The sequence below is a fragment of the Glandiceps talaboti genome, chromosome 7, assembly GCF_964340395.1.
Source record: "Glandiceps talaboti chromosome 7, keGlaTala1.1, whole genome shotgun sequence".
Classification (NCBI taxonomy): Eukaryota; Metazoa; Hemichordata; class Enteropneusta; family Spengelidae; genus Glandiceps; species Glandiceps talaboti.
In genome coordinates, this window is record NC_135555.1 from 13,632,131 (window position 1) to 13,649,448 (window position 17,318).

The 17,318-nt window shown below is 35.1% G+C and overlaps 1 protein-coding gene across 1 annotated transcript; it reads left to right on the forward strand.

Moving 5' to 3' along the window:
* The first annotated feature begins 517 nt into the window (after positions 1-517).
* LOC144437970 (leucine-rich repeat and coiled-coil domain-containing protein 1-like) lies at positions 518-13,615 on the forward strand. The gene is made up of 19 exons (XM_078127004.1): positions 518-582; positions 1,579-1,913; positions 2,713-2,930; positions 3,410-3,517; positions 4,028-4,072; positions 4,416-4,573; positions 4,891-4,974; positions 6,632-6,731; positions 7,302-7,420; positions 7,727-7,861; positions 8,114-8,253; positions 8,703-8,819; positions 9,271-9,355; positions 9,592-9,705; positions 10,376-10,447; positions 11,236-11,410; positions 11,617-11,780; positions 12,536-12,744; positions 13,474-13,615. Exons 2-19 carry the CDS (start codon positions 1,585-1,587, stop codon positions 13,613-13,615), a joined length of 2,514 nt encoding a protein of 837 aa, XP_077983130.1. The 5' UTR covers positions 518-582; positions 1,579-1,584.
* Positions 13,616-17,318: the final 3,703 nt, after the last annotated feature.

Here is a 17,318-nt window from a genome sequence, read left to right on the forward strand (position 1 = left end):
AAAGATCGTCGAATTTGAGGGGCTGCTTTGTGTTTTATATCAATTGGACTTTTACCTTTTTATTTAAGCTTATTGCTCGTTCATTCGTCATTCAGTCACATCAACGGCAAATCCGTATTCTCCGGATTTGAAAGCGATGCATAATCAGAAGCCAAGTAGCGTTTGTGAGGAATTTGCGCAACGAACAAACAAAAGCGCCAGATTTGAACGTTGGAACCGGAAGAAGGTCCACTTTCCACAAAATTAGTGATTATGTCCACAGTATTCATATTCATCATGTAATATTGCGATAACACCATCCATAAAATTGTTCTGTAATTATCAAGTAGTTTTCAAGTGATCGCCTGCAGTAATATGTTCGTAGATCGAACGAATCGGTAACGTAGAGTGAAGATATCTTGTCTGAACTTGCGCAAACGTCACTGTACAAAATATTACAACAACAAGTTATCACTCCGTAAAAGTTTATAAGGAACGTTCTACATGAAGGTGAAAGTTTTCTACAGCTGCTTCAACGTAAAACTGTTCTCTCCAGAATAAAAAGGACCATCCATTTTGACCCCACCGCACCAAACACAGAAGGTAAGAGTTTGTTTTGATCAAAATTTAAAATGCAGTGCACTTCGGATGTGGTCATTGTGGACACATGTTGCAACGTTTCAGCGGTATTTAACTCACGTATAACAACAAAGTTAAAGACACCAGACCAAAATAACAAAATTATTTTCCACACGTGTAAACATTTTAAAGGCATACATAAACACTTCTGAACATTAACCCAAATACAAATTAATACAAAAAATTATTTAAAAAAAACCCCAAATTAATCTTTGAATTCTAAAACATGTTGGAAGTAATGTAAACTATATCATTTTGAACTTTCTCAGTGTTGCTTGTAGCTTGTGTCAATGCATTAAATTCTCTTACTCAATCTGCCTTCCAAGTTTTTTGATGTTCCTATGGTACTATGAGCTCATCCTGCATTTACATGTTGAACTCACCCCAATTCAATGTCTTTTGACAGTTTATATCTGTCCATAAATAACCCAGTCATCCCTAAGATAGAACTCTTTTATAATTTGTACTTCAGTGTTCTGTTAGTATTTCAATTGTACTACTTTGACTTCACATAGCAAAGAATTTTTTTTAACTCTTACAAACTTTCAGTTCTGGGAATATGAACCAGTCACTGAGTCAGCCATAGGCACAGCAGTGGGTGGGCATAGACGGCAGCCTCAGACCACACACACTTACTTGTGCTCAGATGGTACAGCTATTCACTCCTATCTCTTAAACACAAGGCTGTAATGTTATAAAGTATGGTATGACATGTCAAGATTGAGATGGGTTGATAATGAGACAGGATGAAGTTGCAATGGGTTAACAATGGGATACAATGATGTGGGATGGTTGAAAAGTTGAGATTTGGATGGGTTGATAATGGAACAAGTTGGTTAGAAATGAGACAAGATGATGAGTGGAGATTGGGACAAAATAATTAAGAGTTGATGATGTCTACTAAGTCTGTCTTTTATAATAAGATGATAGAACTTCTGTTCATTTTTTACATTGTAACAGATCAGAATGGCAGGTAAAACACTGAGAGTGAAACTAACTGGTATGGATGAAGACAACATGGAGTTTTTAGATTCTCCTCACGAAGTGGTTCTCATTGATTCTGGTATAACCAGTCTGTGCAATATTCCACTCAAAGGACACATACAGATATTGAATCTTCACTGCAACAATATCACTAGCATTGAAAACATCAACCAACTCAGCACTTTGAAACACTTAGATCTATCATCTAATCAAATTAGTAAGATTGAGGGACTGGAAGGTCTTATGTCTCTGAAGACACTGAATCTATCTTGTAATAGAATTACCAAGATTAAAGGTTTAACCGGTCTCAAGTAAGTACATCAATAGACTCTCTCACAGTCCTCGAAGCTTCGCATGGATAGCTATCGGGCTTCGCCTAACACATCAACAAAAGGTTAGCCCTATGTGATCGATGAGGGTGCACAGTACAGGGATACTAGTATACGAGTACAATTATGCAGTAGATACATACAAAACAACCCAAGTTTTAGCTATTTATGCGAAGCTTCGAGGACTGTGAAAGAGTCTAGTACCTCAATTATGAATAATCCTTTTGTTTTAGAACAACTTTAATTTTGCCATAGCTTTGTCAGGGAAAAAATCTGGCAAAAATCTGATTAAAATCTGATGTGGGAATACAACCCTGATTGGTTTACTTAACTCTATTTCCTTCATGTGTTGTCGTTTGTTTTCAGTTTTGTTGTTTGGGGAGTGAGCACCTTCCTCACTGGTGCTCATACTTGAAACAACAAAATAAAAACCAATATACGACGGCAATAGAGATAAATATACAAATGGAGTCATATTCCCAAATCAGATTTTAATCAGATTGCAGTTTTCAAAACCTGAATTTGTATCTTAACCTGACTTTGACCTCTAATGGATGTGAAAGATAGAAATGTTAGTTGCATAATTCCAACAAATCTAACTTTAGTAATAGTGAAGTTACCTTATATTGGAATCTAGTTTTTTGAATCAACTATGTAGCTTTCGTTTGAGTCACTCAGACATTATCAGCGCTGATGACATCTTAAAATGGAGTCAAGTATCAATTTATCTATTTTATGATTCTAACTTTCATAACTTTGATATCACATCATGTTTAAACAGATCTCTGGAAAAGTTAAATCTATCTTACAATGGTATATTTGAATTAAGTGGATTAGTTGAACTTCACGGACCAGACTATAAACTGAAGAAGTTGGAACTCCATGGCAACCAGATCACTTCTGTCAATCATATTGTAGAATGCCTGATTGGGTGCCTCAAACTTGTTAATGTAACACTGGTGCATGATGGGAGTGATAATCCTGTCTGTCAACTACCAGGTAAATATATACATGTACCCACTGTGGACGGTTCACACCAACGAGGGCGCTCAACCAACTTCTATGGATTTTATTGCAGTCACATTCAGTACCTTTTTTCAGATTTGTTTCTACTGAAAACACGCGTTTCTTTAACTTTTCATTTTCACTGATTTGAGATAAAGATCTTCAAAAATCTGTCTACTTTATTAAAGATAAAACTGTTTACTTGTATTCAAGGATTTCATTGTAAAAGAAGTGAGACTCGGCAGAAATAGCAAAATAAACTCCATATGAAATACAGATACTCCAAAAAAATAAAATTGTCTACAACCCTAGAGCATTTACAAGGATCTTAATAATGTGATAGAGTATACAGTATTTAAATTACAACAAAATGTTGTTTTGCAATTAAATATTGTGATGTACAAACTCATCTATTTGGTTCTTATCAGATTTAGGAACTTTTTAATCTGAATATTATTTATTTATACCAACAGGATATCGTTCTGGTGTACTGAATTCTTTACCTCAGTTAGAAATCTTAGATGATGTAGACAGAAGTGGACAGCCAGTTGATAAAGAGAATGGTTTGTCAGATATCCCAGGTATGCTAAATTCATACAACTTTTATAATAACACTGCCTGTGTTTTTGCTAATGTTTCGGAACCCAGTAAGGAAAGGGGGGGGGGGGGGGGGATCTGGTAAATCGCGCACAGAGTTGCACACATGGTACCATGTAATATTGATGCTAAAACACCTTTGGAACTTGTATTGATTGTACCTACAGATTACTCGTAACAAAAACATTGACCTATGTTTTCACTAAGTTTTGAGAACCCAGTAACAGAGTGGAAAATCTGGTCAACTGGCATAGTTTGCCAAACATGATGGTGTCATGTAGTATTCATGAGGAACCCTGGTATTAAACACATTTTTGAAACTCAAGTTGATTGCACCTACTTATTGTCCATAAATAAATATTGTCCAAAAACACAGATAATGCATATTATACTATAGACTTATGGTATCAATAGTCTACTTTATTTACAGTTGTAAAATTAATTCACATTTCGTTACCAACTAACTAAATTAATGGTGTTTTATGATTGTGTAGGTCTAGAAGATTACCTAGAGTACCTTATTTCTGATGGACCACAGGGTGGACAGATGTCACAGGTAAACAATTTATTTATTTATTTATTTTGATATTAAACTTTGGCAACAGTCAGGAAGATCACACATTATTATTACACACCTATAAACATAGACCTGTAGGTTCAGTGTTAATGTAGGAGGAAATCAGAATGCGTGTAAAAACCTGCGTTGTTCGGTAGAATCACACTGAGTAAAACCCTTCTTAGTTACAACATAGCAAATATAATCAAACCCAAAGTGGGTTGGATACCAACCATAGTGGTAAAGGGCATGTGGCTGCTCTCCTTGGATCATCTCTCTCTGATGAAATTGTCTTTAATACTTATATTTCTCTTTTCAGGAAAAAGTCGTTCAATTTGCTTTCCCTAGAATTGATCAGGCTTTGGAAAAGTTCCGTCACCGAGCTGTGTCATCAACCGAGGTTACAACGTCAACAACAACTGACCAAGAGAGTTCACCAGAGGTCAGAATAGTTGCATCAAAACTAACATCACCAAAGTCTAAGGTAATTAAAAATTGAAATAACTTACAGGTTGACAAAACAAACCTCAAATCTTTTATGTTGCTATCTTACATATGTACACAATGTTTTTTTATACGTTGATATTCACAGATTTGTTTTCTGTCATGCAATAATACATGGTGAACATTGTAAATATTAGCTTAATGTATCATGTAAGATTTATGTAGATGTCTGTACCTTCCTTTTGGTATCTCATTGAAATTTTAGTACATTGAAATTGTTCATTTTCTCCAATAGAAAACATGTTTGAAGCTTGCTCTTTTTCTGGCTTTACTATGAATGTATTGTTTTCACTGCAGGGTAAATTACAGAGAAGACAAGCTCCAGATCATGAAATTAGACTCGAGAAGCTTGAAAACCAGTTGGCAAATCTAATCAGAGAGGTAACTTTCATTATGGATTCTACAGACTTTCTTTTTGTTTCAGTGTTTGTCAGCAAACTGTACATTATAGTAGTGCAATGACCTGTAAGAATGCCTGTCTGTCTGCCATATTGTGAGTGTAACAGGAACAAGGAAGAGAACCTTTTGAGTCCCAGCACAGGAGAAATAAGAAAGAATTACAGTCTTACATTTAACTGGTACGTTATCGCTCTTATTCAAAAGAAGGATATATTTATTTTATTTATCTTTGTCTTCAGGGAGAAAAAAATGAAGAAACAGAAACAAGTTCATCTGAAGTTTTGAGGAAAAGAAGTTCACAACAGGATGACAGGAAGCATAAAAAGTACAATGCAGTAAGAGGTGAATAGAACGAGATGTGTAAAGTTACAGTGATCACTTTGATTTTGATCACCTTTTGCTGTTTTCTTTTTACCCCAACTACTACATTGTAAGGAGACAGATCCTGAAATGTTGTCTACCAAGTAATATCATTTCTTTCTTTGGATGTGGTCTTTGGGTTGCCTTGTGCTCCTAAAGTTTAGAATTCTCCAACAATAGGTGTAAGACAAGCTTCAAATCTGAATATTTTCAACAACAAACTGAAGCAAGCAAGCATTTTGTTTTAATTGACCCTTTCAACACCATTGAGCAAAAACAATGTTTATGGAGTTTGGTAGTACAGAAAATCATTTTGTTTGGTTGATTGATTGATACTTTTGTGGAGTGAGCCTTTCAGTCAAACTATCTGTCCATGTAAAACTTACAAACACCATACTATCATTTTGTGATATTTTATTTTAGATATAGATTCAGATGAGGTTGCAGAAAAGGAAAAAGGGAAAAAAATCAAAAACCCATCAAGAGTAGTAACGTCTCGTCCGAAAAAAAGTTTTGCACCAAGTAAGACAGACCAAAGCAGAGAAACAAGTGGAAAAGAGAGGTGTGTTACTCAGTTTAACATTTACCATGTTTTAGTAGAAGGAGGTAAAATCTAATTGAATTCACCAGTACCAGAGTTTCTATGTCATTCTAGCCCAGACCATTAGCAAAAACAGTGTGACTTTAAACTGGCGAAGTGAAGTTAGTAGCTGTACAAAATATTTCCTGACAAAGTAATAAAAAAAGTTTTATTTTGTAAGGCCTTGAGTCTCACCAGTGGCTAAAATATAGATGTAGCTGAATACTGTCATATAGTTAACATTAGCTTTTACATTGTCAACCCTGTCACAACGAAAAACACGTCCACAGTTTGGACACTTACAAACAGTACCGAAACTAACATTTAGTAGTTTAACCCTAATCCTGCTACAGACACTAACTTTTACATTAGCTTCGCCTGAAGAGGGTTACAGTGAACAATGAGAGGTTTGGAACTTACTATATACTATCAGCATTGTGACTTCAAATCAATTTCTCTTCTCTCTTTCTATGACAGTTCTACAACTACAGGAAGTCAATTCAGGCATGGAAGTAAACGAGTTGTTAGTACAGACTCTAATCAACGTGGACATATCACTAGTGTAGAACAAGATGCTGATAAACTGGCAAGTAAAAATGTTTCAATATTCCATGATTCATGATTAGCATTGTTAATAGTATTCACATTCATGTTTGATGATGAATTCATGCTGATGTTATGTTTTCATTATTATCACAGGCCTTGATGCAGGAACTAGACAATGAGAGAGAACGAAGATGGAAAGCTGAACAGGCAGCTAGGAAATTGGTAGATCATATTAAAGAATTACAGTCAAAAGGTACTGTCGCTGACTATACTTAACTTTACTCCATCGCCAATGATTTGTACAGAGCACTCTCTTTTTCACAAGAGGATTCAGAAACTGAGATAACACCTTCTGCAGTTGTTGGGTTTAGACCAGGAAAAGAACATCTGAGGTCTGATGGCTTGTTTGTTACCAGTCTTACTTAAAATGAAGTCATTGGAGTATGATTATTGGAGTTATACTGTATGATTTTTACTTCATCAAGACAGTTTTCAAAAATTACAAGATGGCTTGAGGCCCTTCTTACTTTTGTTCAGGGAGGACACCAAGTCATTCTGCTGTAGTTTGTCCTAAAATCTATTAAAACAAAATATTCATTGTGTAGGAGGAAATTCAAAATGAGAAAAGATTTCTACTGGTGCTTATATCGTCTGTTGTACAAACTTTATTTTTACTGAATTCCTACATTGACTTTTAATACATGCATTTGTTGATCACAACTTTCTGTTTTTGTTGTGACTGGAATGTCAGCCATGATTGACTATGTTTATAGTAACTTTAGCCTGATGCATTGACTATAACTTTAACTGTTTATGTTGACAGTGTCTGAGGAACATGACTTACAAGGTGTTGCTATCCATGCCACAACAAGATTAAAACAGGCTTTGATGAATGAAAAAGAAGTCAGGACAAAATTAGAGAAGAATGTTGAAGGTCTTGAGGTAGGTTGAGTTCCACATATTGATAATGGTGTGGTTCAGTTTGTATTAGTCTGGTTATGATTACAAGTATTTTATTAGTTAAAACTGTAGATAGAAAATTATGTCATAAACTTATAATTGTAACAAGAGACATGGTTATAATTGTAACAAGACTTTGTTTCATTGTCCAAATCTGTGTTTTCCTCAAGTTCTGGTTCAAATAACATTTGGTGCGTAAACGCCATTGCTAGACCGATTCTCGTTTTTATAACAAATTTTCTGTTATAGTTATATTTGAAATAAACAATGTGTGATGTACTGTGACAGGAACGGTTGAAAGAAGTAACAGAAAAGTATCAATCATGTCAACAAAGTGAAGACGAACAAAGACGAGCCCTGAAAGCTATGGAAACTACGGCTATTACAGCAGAAAGTGAGAGACTTAAACAACAGGCTCATGAGGTACAGTGTTGTTGATACTAATGATAGCAGGGGCTTAATGTTCACACTAATATTTCAGCATTTTCTCAATTGACAATTATGCACCGAGTGTGATTATCCATTTTCATTGTGTTTTATTGAAATTTTGACTACTGGTATATTATATACTTTTACACTTGATATGAATGCTACAAACAATTGTGGCACACAGTGAAATCACATTTCTTTGGTGTTATGGGTGGTTTGACAATGTGACAATTACTTGTTCTGTAGGCAAAGAAGAGCCAGGAGTATCAAATGAGGGCAGCTGCTGCTAGCAGAGAAACTGATTTGTTAAGAGACATGGTTAAGAAACATGAACAGAAAATTCAACAACTACAGGAACTGTTAGCTATACGAGAACAGGAACACAGGTCAGTTGATATGTTAATTCTCTGTTACTATGGCAACACATGTCCGACATAATGGAGATGTTAATATTATGGTAGTGTGTCAACATAGATGAAAGTTACCAGTTTGCTACCATAGCAACATCAACCATTTGACAACTCGAACTTTGTAATAAAGTTATTACCCTAGAACAGTATGACAACATCAATCTGTGGATTATTTTGCACTTGGTTTACAATAAGATATTTTGAAAACATAGAGGATAAAGATAGAGGTTGTTATAACCATGAAGGCATAGGTTGGTAAACAGTAAGATATTTCATATTGTTCAGCCCTAATCAATCTTCTCATTACTGTGGTTGCAGGCTGATAGGCATGGCACAGCACACTGTATCTTAAGTCTAGTAGGTTAGTAGACATCAGATAGTAAGCCACAGTACATCAATATATTGGTTGTTTTTTTACTTTTTAGACAAAACCTTGATAATCGGTACCACTTAGACAGTAAAGAAATCCAAGATGTTATCACTAGAGCTGTCGATAAGGAAAGAGAACGTCATGAACTTGATGTCAAGTTACACCAAGAAAGGTATGTATATCACACTCCTTAGATTTCATTTCATCTTTGTCTGTACACTTCAATGGCATTTTGTGCCAAATTTATCTACGCTTGACATTGACAGTATTATTAAGCACGGTACATCTTTCTGTGATGTGGTATCGTGATGGGTGACTGATTTTGGACATTGACTAGTGTGAGAGAACAAGAACTCAAAAGAAAACATTAGATGCGTGTTTTTCCTGTAAAGTTGTTGAGTTTGAAATGATTAGGATATTACATGCAGTGTTGACTCTTGAGTGTTTAATCTTGGCATTAGTGTATATTGTATTTTAAAAGGTACACAGGAATCTAACAAACGCAATGAAAATGGCAAGATAGAAATTGGTCTTCAGTGGCTGTTTTCAATGAGTTCAGTAACAACATAAATCAACGTCTGTACTATATAAGATGTCTGGACTGTTTTTTTTTTAACCTGTAGAGTCAATGTTTTAAGTAAACAGTATCAAGATTTAGAAGATGAATTCAGGGCAGGTTTACACATTGAAGCAAATAGATTCAGACAGGTAAGGATGGACAACTCTTACATCAGGTATATAATGTGCCTTGGGGACAATTCAAAGTATTTTAAGTTTTCTGCAACTTTGTCATATGAAAGCAATTTCCATGTACAACCATTACACTTAGATATGTGACTTCTTCTCATTTGTAACTTTCATGACTCCTGTTCTATGTATATGCTCTTAACAAAATCAAACTGAAATTTATCAACACTGTTGCATGCTGTGCTTGCATATTGCAGGTACAAGATGCTTTTGAGAAAGCATCAGAAGAAGCATCAACATACAAGCAGTCTTTATTTGTATCTGAGGAAAAAGAACGGAAAGCTGCTGGCATGGTATCTGAACTTACAGCGGTAAGTTTCTATATTTTGAAGTCTCTGGTGATATCTATATAGAATTATTTCCAGATCACCTATAGTCTCTGTACTCCTTGTATATGTGGCTCTGCTACACCCAGCTGCTATCCATCTTGTCCTGGTACCAATTCAACCTGTTATTGAGTTGTGAGAATGTCCACATAAGCTGATTGGTTGCAATTTGGAGTGATTACAGTGTGAGACGGTTTGATTATTCAAATGAGGTCATTATGTAAATGAACATATGGAACTCAAATGAACAACATGAACAAGTGTGATAGTTTGTATGTCATTCTGATGTTATGTACATTTCTACAGTCTGGGCATTCTAATAAAGGATGTGGCTAAAATAATGGGTTGTAATTGCTAGAAGGACAAGCTGGATGGAGAAAGAGTGAAGCAGAGTCACAGATCCAATAAGTAGGCAGGATAGACCACCAAGTGCACAAGTTCAGGCTAATATTCATTCATTTATTGGCACTCATAAGTGTTATTATTCAAATAGAATGATTTTGTCCTGCACCAACGTTTTCTATAGGTCTGCCAGACAACTGTTTTTCTTGACCAATTTTTAATCCTAAATGTAACATAGGCATAGCTGCCATATCAAATGAATGAGTTTGATATACACTGTACTTTATGGATCACAATATCTTTTTTTTAACAGATGGTGAAAGAACAGAAAGGAAGACTGACAGAGTTATCAAAATCTAAACAAGAAGCATTAGCAGAAGCCAAGGTTTGTTTTATTTCCCTTCATAAGTCTTTTTATCTGAAATGTCATTGAGCTTTTTTGTAAGATAATTTACTGAAATGTCTATTATTACATGCCTCAGTATACGCATGGAACATCACACTTTGCCAATCTAACTGGATGGAAATCATAATTGTGAATTCAGTGCATGTATGTACATTCCCTATCATATAAATGTTCACTTGGCTTGTACTGGTAATAGAATAATGTCAGTCTCAACAGTGTGTTATGTATACCTCATGTTGTCTCTGTTTCACATCAGAGCTGTCTATTTCAAAGCTGTCTATTTCAAAGCTGTCTATTTCAAAGCTGTCTATTTCAAAGCCGTCTATTTCAAAGCCGTCTATTTCAAAGCCGTATATTTCAAAGCCGTCTATTTCAAAGCCGTCTATTTCAGAGCCGTCTATTTCAAAGACGTATATTTCAAAGTCGTCTATTTCAAAGCTGTCTATTTCAAAGCCGTCTATTTCAAAGCCGTCTATTTCAAAGCCGTCTATTTCAGAGCCGTCTATTTCAAAGACGTATATTTCAAAGTCGTCTATTTCAAAGCTGTCTATTTCAAAGCCGTCTATTTCAAAGCTGTCTATTTCAAAGCTGTCTATTTCAAAGCCGTCTATTTCAAAGCCGTCTATTTCAAAGCCGTATATTTCAAAGCCGTATATTTCAAAGCCGTCTATTTCAAAGCCGTCTATTTCACATCAGAGTCTATTCCAAAGCTGTATATTCCAAAGCTGTCTAATTCACTGCATTGCTCTCTCTCTCTCTGTTTTCAGGATCGTCTCCAAACAGTAGAAGCTCACCTTGATGAAGCAAGGAGAAGAATGACACATCTAGAAATGTTAAAACAAGAGAAGATCAAATTAACGTCACAGATCACAGCACAGGAATCATTGATGGAAGGACTGAGAGCTGAGAAGAAACTATGGAGTCAGGAACTGGCACATCAAGGTTTGTCTACTCACTACTTTAGTACTGAATGCCTCTCCTTTACCAGACTTATGTTTGTATTGATAGAGTTTTATCTTTTATTGTATTTTTTTTTTTAAACATTTGTGGTGTTTGTATAATCCCACATGAAGTATATTATGTGAAAGCTAATGGAATGTTTTTGGACATAGCTAATTTGTTTCTGGATGTTTTATTGTGATATCTAGGTGCAAACCTGGCCCAGGACAGAGGTCGTCTTGAAGCAAGAATTGATGCCTTGTCAGCTGAAGTATCAGCTTTGAAAAAACAACAGGAAAGAGATCAAGATAGCTTAAAAATCAAAAGTAAAATGATCGAAGACCAAACTGATACGATAAGGATATTGAAAGAGGTAAGTGTATCAAAACACAAGAGGTGTTCCTCGCAAATCAGATTAAAAGAACTCAAGCCTAAAGTTTATGGTTTTATTTCCTTATTTGAAGTCTAGAATGACTTTGGTCCCCATTTCCAGTAAAAAAATCTACTTCCAAGTAGCGCCCTCTTGTGGTGAAATTATGCATTCTTTCGTCTTTCTGATAAGCAGAATTTTCTTGGTAGGGAACTGTAAGTAAAACTCTAACATATAATAAGAACTATTGTGTGAATGATTCAGCAACTTAACTGATAAAAACTGATCAACCATAGATACATTTTGTGTAAGTGATAGATGACAGTACTGAGAGTGATAATGGTAATAAATATGATAATTATGAAAGTTTTCATGTTAAAACTTATCCATGCTGTGCTCAAAGTGCTTTAGTACACATGGTATGAACCTGTAATGTCACAACAACCCTTTATACTTCCTAAGCTCTGTTGGGAACATACATCTATTGCAGCCTCCTTAAGCACATAGGTTTCTAATTATACAATTGGGTTGACTGAGGCTCAATGGCAGTTACATATAAAATCTTACATAGTGACTTTAGATCTACACAAACAAATAGCAGCTATGAGGCTTGAACCATCAAGAGATTCCAAGTCAGTCACCCAGCCATCATCTGTATACCATGTGTACTTACAATCTATTAGATAGACAGATACAGTAACTCAGAAATAAACAAGTTTAATAGAGTAATTGTTCTGATACTTGTATACAATCTGTAGGGCCTTGTTGAAAGGGACAATGAGATCAAAGATGCCAGGGGTGAATCTCTTAAGATCCAGAAAACTCTTGAGGAACAACTCAAAGAAGAAAAGATCTCCAATGTTGATTTTCAAGACAGAGTTGAGAGACTGACTGAGAGGAAAGAAGAACTAAAAGAACAATTAGCAGACTGCCAAACTGAATTAAATGAAAGTAGAAGAACTCTGGCGTAAGTTAGTCTATAGTTTTGTCGAACAGAAACTATGAAATTTCATTGTCTCATTTCTATTTGTTGTGTTTGTAAGGCTTGTGTTCTTGTAGTCTTTTCATATGTGCTATTTGTGGATAAATAAACAAGACAAGATAATGACAATACATGTACTTTATTAATCTCAGTGGGGAAATTGCTATGCTCACATCTGAAACAAATCAAATCACATGTTATTTATGTGTGCATGAAATGCCAGAGGACCTTCTAATGTGTTAGTGAACATGAAATATTATGTAAAGTGGCCATAAAACTGTTCTTATCAGACCATCAAATGTAATACAAGTCTCTGTACTTCCCACATGCTGTGCAGAGTTTTATTAATCCCCTAATTCATTTGTTTACTTTCCCTGTTTGTAACAGGTTCTGTTTGTCCACAGTCTGATATAAGGTAGTTGTACCACAAATACAAATTACAATATGCAATGTATGCAGAGAAACAAAAATTGAAAATATGAGTGACAGTAAAATGACAAACATGTGTAAATTCCTGGTTAGACCTCTACCAGTTGGTAGACAATTATTCAATATGCTAAATAGGTGAAATAATATACAAAATATTTCAATATTGAACGAAAGTAGCCATCATGAATTGTAAAGCTATAGACTATAGTATAAAGAAGACTACAGACTATTTTTTTTTTGGAAATGTTGCATCAAAATGCCACTCTCTGGTTTTATTACTTCCAGGACCCTGGACAAAAAGTGGAAGGATAAAACAGAATTGATTACTACTTTGGAATCTCAAGTGAAAAAGGTGAAAGAAAACTATGATGAGAAAGAGAAGAATTTAAAGGATGAGAGAGACAAAGCTTTAGCAGCTGAAAAGTAAGTAACAGATGTTTTATTTAATTTTCAGTAGCTGTATTGGTGGTTTACATCATACTAGAGGGTCAAAATAAAACAAGATGGTCGACTTGTTTACTTATTTTCAAAAGCACCTTTTCTATTTTTCAATATTCAAATTTGATAACACTAATTCTTGTTGTTATATTTTGATGTTAAAAGAGCATGTACAGACAGACTTCACTCCATAGATGATGCATTCCGTAAACAACTAGAGGCAGCCCAAAGAAGCCATGGAGAAGAAATGGAACAATTAGATCAAGAAAAACAACATGAAATTGATCAGGCAAACCAAAAGGTGAGTAAACCATACATTCCATCTCAGTACTTTGAGTTAAAAAGTGGGATATTTTGGGGAGGGAAAATCTCACAGCTTCATTGATTGAGATGTGTAGAGTTTGTTAGATCTTAAAATCTAGAATTTAGTCCAGTTAGATTTTTGTTTACAAATGCAATTTTGTTAGCTTTTATCCACTCATGCAATTCCTTGTGAAACCAAAACATTACCCAAATTTTGATAAAAATACAAAAATTCTTCAATGTGAATCCCAAATTTTCAATTGTAACTATGAAGTCAAAGCTCAGGAACAGTCATTCTCATTTTAATTAAACTGTTCACACATGTTCTCCAAGCTTGCCAAAGTTTTTGGTCTGATCCCTGTATCGACAAAACGTCCACCTGTGAACATCCAGAAATTCACTTAGAGATCATCATGTCAAGCCAAACTTTCTAAATTTTGAAATTATCGTTACCTATGTTTTATGTTGTATCATTGACAAGTTGTTTGTATTTTTGTGTATATTGTCAGGTGTTAGATGTTGAAGAGGAAATGAGACAGTTGTTAATTGAAACATCAAACAGTAAAAAAGCCATGGAGGAAAAAGTCCGCAGAGTTACAAAAGCATTCACAGATCTTCAACAAGACTTTACATAAAACTCTGCGATAATGTGAATATTTTTCAAAACACAAAGTGATGACTCCTCAGTAATTCTAAACACAAAGTGATGACTCTTCAGTAATTCTAAACACAAAGTGATGACTCATCAGTAATTCTAAACACAAAGTGATGACTCATCAGTAATTCTAAACACAAAGTGATGACTCGTCAGTAATTCTAAACACAAAGTGAAGACTCTTCAGTAATTCTAAACACAAAGTGATGACTCCTCAGTAATTCTAAACACAAAGTGATGACAAAACAGTAACTTTAAACACAAAGTGATGACACAGCATTGGTGACACCACATAAGTCAAGACACAAAGTGATGACAAGACAAACAGTAAAACTGAGACAAACTAGGTCATGTCAGCAGCCATGTTTTATTGTCATGTAATGATTAGTTACATCTGCCCATTGATCAAGAGAAGAGAGTTTATCTTTGAGACGATATATTAGATATCATCCAAGTGATCAAAGCAATGAAAATAAACAACTGTAAATAGAAATAATCAAGTTGTCAGTCTAGCTGACATTAGTAGGATCACGTTATCTCGACCAATTGATGTCCACATTTTACTGCACTGGCATAGTGTCTATAAAGTTGACATTGATTTTTTCCTCCTCCAGTGTAACAATGAGTAACATTACCAAAGGGTTGATGTTGACACACCCCGATAAGATAAATGTCTGGTCCCACTCAGACTTGTATTGAGTCTCTGGGTGTAAGCCTTGGAGTCTGACTTACTTCACTTTGTGTTATGATTTACATTGTTGTGAAACTACATGTCTCTCTATGACATTAACCAGGACGTAGTGGAAACAATATGCCCTGGCTTGCGAAATGTATAATTTATTATTGTAATGTGTACAACTATCTTGAAAAACAACTCAAGCAGGCAGTTTTAGTGTGATATCTCTCTGGCTCTGTCTCTGTCTTTATCTCAGCTGTATATTCTGTGTGTCTGTGTCTGTCTGTCCCTTACACACACATAAACACAGACACAGGCACACACACATATACATGTGCTTACACACATATATCACACAGACACACCTATACACACAGACACACACACACACACACACTCTCTCTCTCTCTCTCTCTCTCTCTCTCTCTCTCTCTCTCTCTCTCTCTCTCTCTCTCTCTCTCTCTCTCTCTCTCTCTCTCTCTAATAAAGCCACAGTCACTTTGTGTCAACACCAATTCACAAATCCTGTCTCACTAGAGAAATAAAATGGATCAATATACCCGGTAGTTACCATTTTAACAACAAGTTCTAGACTAACAATTGTGAGCAATTGCAGTCATTTGGTATATCATCTGAAACTCTTGATAGTACTGGGTTTGGAGTATGTCATTTCTCAGTTTTAGCTACCAAGTCTGTATACTCCAGACTAGCTGTGTTGAGTGACACTGCTCAATGTAGGCTACAACTTCAAACTAACAAATACCACTCCTGTAAATCATGTTTTTACAGTCTATAAAACTAACAAGTGTAATGTACACCATCCTCAGAAACTAGTACTCTACATACAGTTCAGTGGCCTGCACTGGTGGCCATTTGTCATCCCTGGTAGTTTGCCGGCATGCCATCAGCTATTTATGTGTTGATTCAAAGCGTGTACACAGTATTAACAGGTATTACAGAGTCAATGTGTTGTATGAAGATCAGTTACCATGTTTGACTGAGTTACTTGATCCAATTTGAGACATTATTGTTTTATCTAAATAAATACTTGCATACAACTCAACTAATATATTTATATCAACTTGGACCCTGAAGTGATGTATAAAAATCACCCTGTAGTGTTTTTCACGATAGAAATTAGGTTTCTCAAGTGTCCCAATATCGATGACATTTTCTGGGTGCACCCAAAAATGATGTCATCCAATTCTTGGTACCTACAGTGGCATTTTGGTCAAAAGAGAACAAGACATTCAATATAATTCTTCATGCCTATATTTATGTGTATGTAGTGCATGCAGTTTGCGGAAGTCATGCTGTTGACCAAGAAATCGAATTTCCATGCCTCACCTAAAGAGTAAAATTGTATTTTCAGGTAACGAAAATTGTTCATTTAGTTTCCCAAAATGTGATGCTCAAGATCTTCTGGCTACTGTGTGGTACTGATTACATATGATTTAGTAGGGAAAAAAATAACACTGCAAAAACATTCAGAATCTAGACCGTGCTCTTTTAAACAAGTTTGTAGCTTTCATTTAAATCACTGATAATAAGCATGTACATTTCATTTCTAGACACCCACAACAAGGTGATTAACCTCCATTTCAGGGAATGTCGTCTGGCATCGATACGTCTACTCACAATTTATGTGTTGATTCAAAGTACATGTCCTGCATTATCAACCAAGGGCCGAGGTGAAATGAACAGACATTTATACAGATATAGACATCAGTCATCCCTCTTTTAAAGAAAGTACTCTAACAAGGTCATATCTTGGGAGAGGCCATTAAATGGAGTGTGTAATTTGTTGATTTTGTCTAATTAAATGGAAAATCAGATCAAGATAATTAGCTATGCATTGTGAAAATGTAGTTTGGTTATATGCTGTCCTCTTTAATGGTAATTGCAGACTCTGTTAAGGAATTGATATATATATATAAATGAAATGAATAGGTGAAATATACAAGAAAAAGTGAAATATACAAAAAATAAAATTAAACATACAGAGTATGAAATGTATAAGTTATTTTTTTGTTGTACATTATCAGTAATTTAGAACAT